This window comes from Penaeus monodon, chromosome 19 (genome assembly GCF_015228065.2).
Source record: "Penaeus monodon isolate SGIC_2016 chromosome 19, NSTDA_Pmon_1, whole genome shotgun sequence".
Taxonomy (NCBI): Eukaryota; Metazoa; Arthropoda; class Malacostraca; order Decapoda; family Penaeidae; genus Penaeus; species Penaeus monodon.
In genome coordinates this window covers 47,924,056-47,924,333 of record NC_051404.1, presented here as the reverse complement: position 1 = coordinate 47,924,333, position 278 = coordinate 47,924,056, and the positions used below count along the sequence as shown (strand labels likewise).

The window sequence follows — 278 nt, the reverse complement described above, 5'->3', positions numbered from 1 at the left end:
TCCTACCTGCAACCCTCAGGCGTGTACTCCGACAAGTCCTGTTCCTCGGTGCACCTCGACCACGGCGTGCTGGCGGTGGGCTACGGGACGGAGGAGAACGGCGGGGACTTCTGGCTCGTCAAGAACTCGTGGAACACCTCCTGGGGCAACAAGGGCTATATCAAGATGTCCCGAAATAACGAGAACAACTGCGGAATCGCTACCCAGGCCTCGTACCCGCTTGTCTAAAAGGGATGATGTGTGATATTCAGATTTTTTCTTCTTCTTCTCAGTATTGA

General features: G+C 54.3%; 1 protein-coding gene across 1 annotated transcript in view; it reads left to right on the top strand.

The window, feature by feature from the left end:
* Positions 1–278, top strand: part of LOC119585286 (procathepsin L-like) — a gene marked incomplete in the record, with an annotated part of 2,528 nt that overhangs the window by 2,045 nt on the left and 205 nt on the right. Inside the window, 1 exon segment of the mRNA XM_037933958.1 lies at positions 20–258. Within this exon segment, the coding sequence (XP_037789886.1) occupies positions 20–228 (209 nt within the window).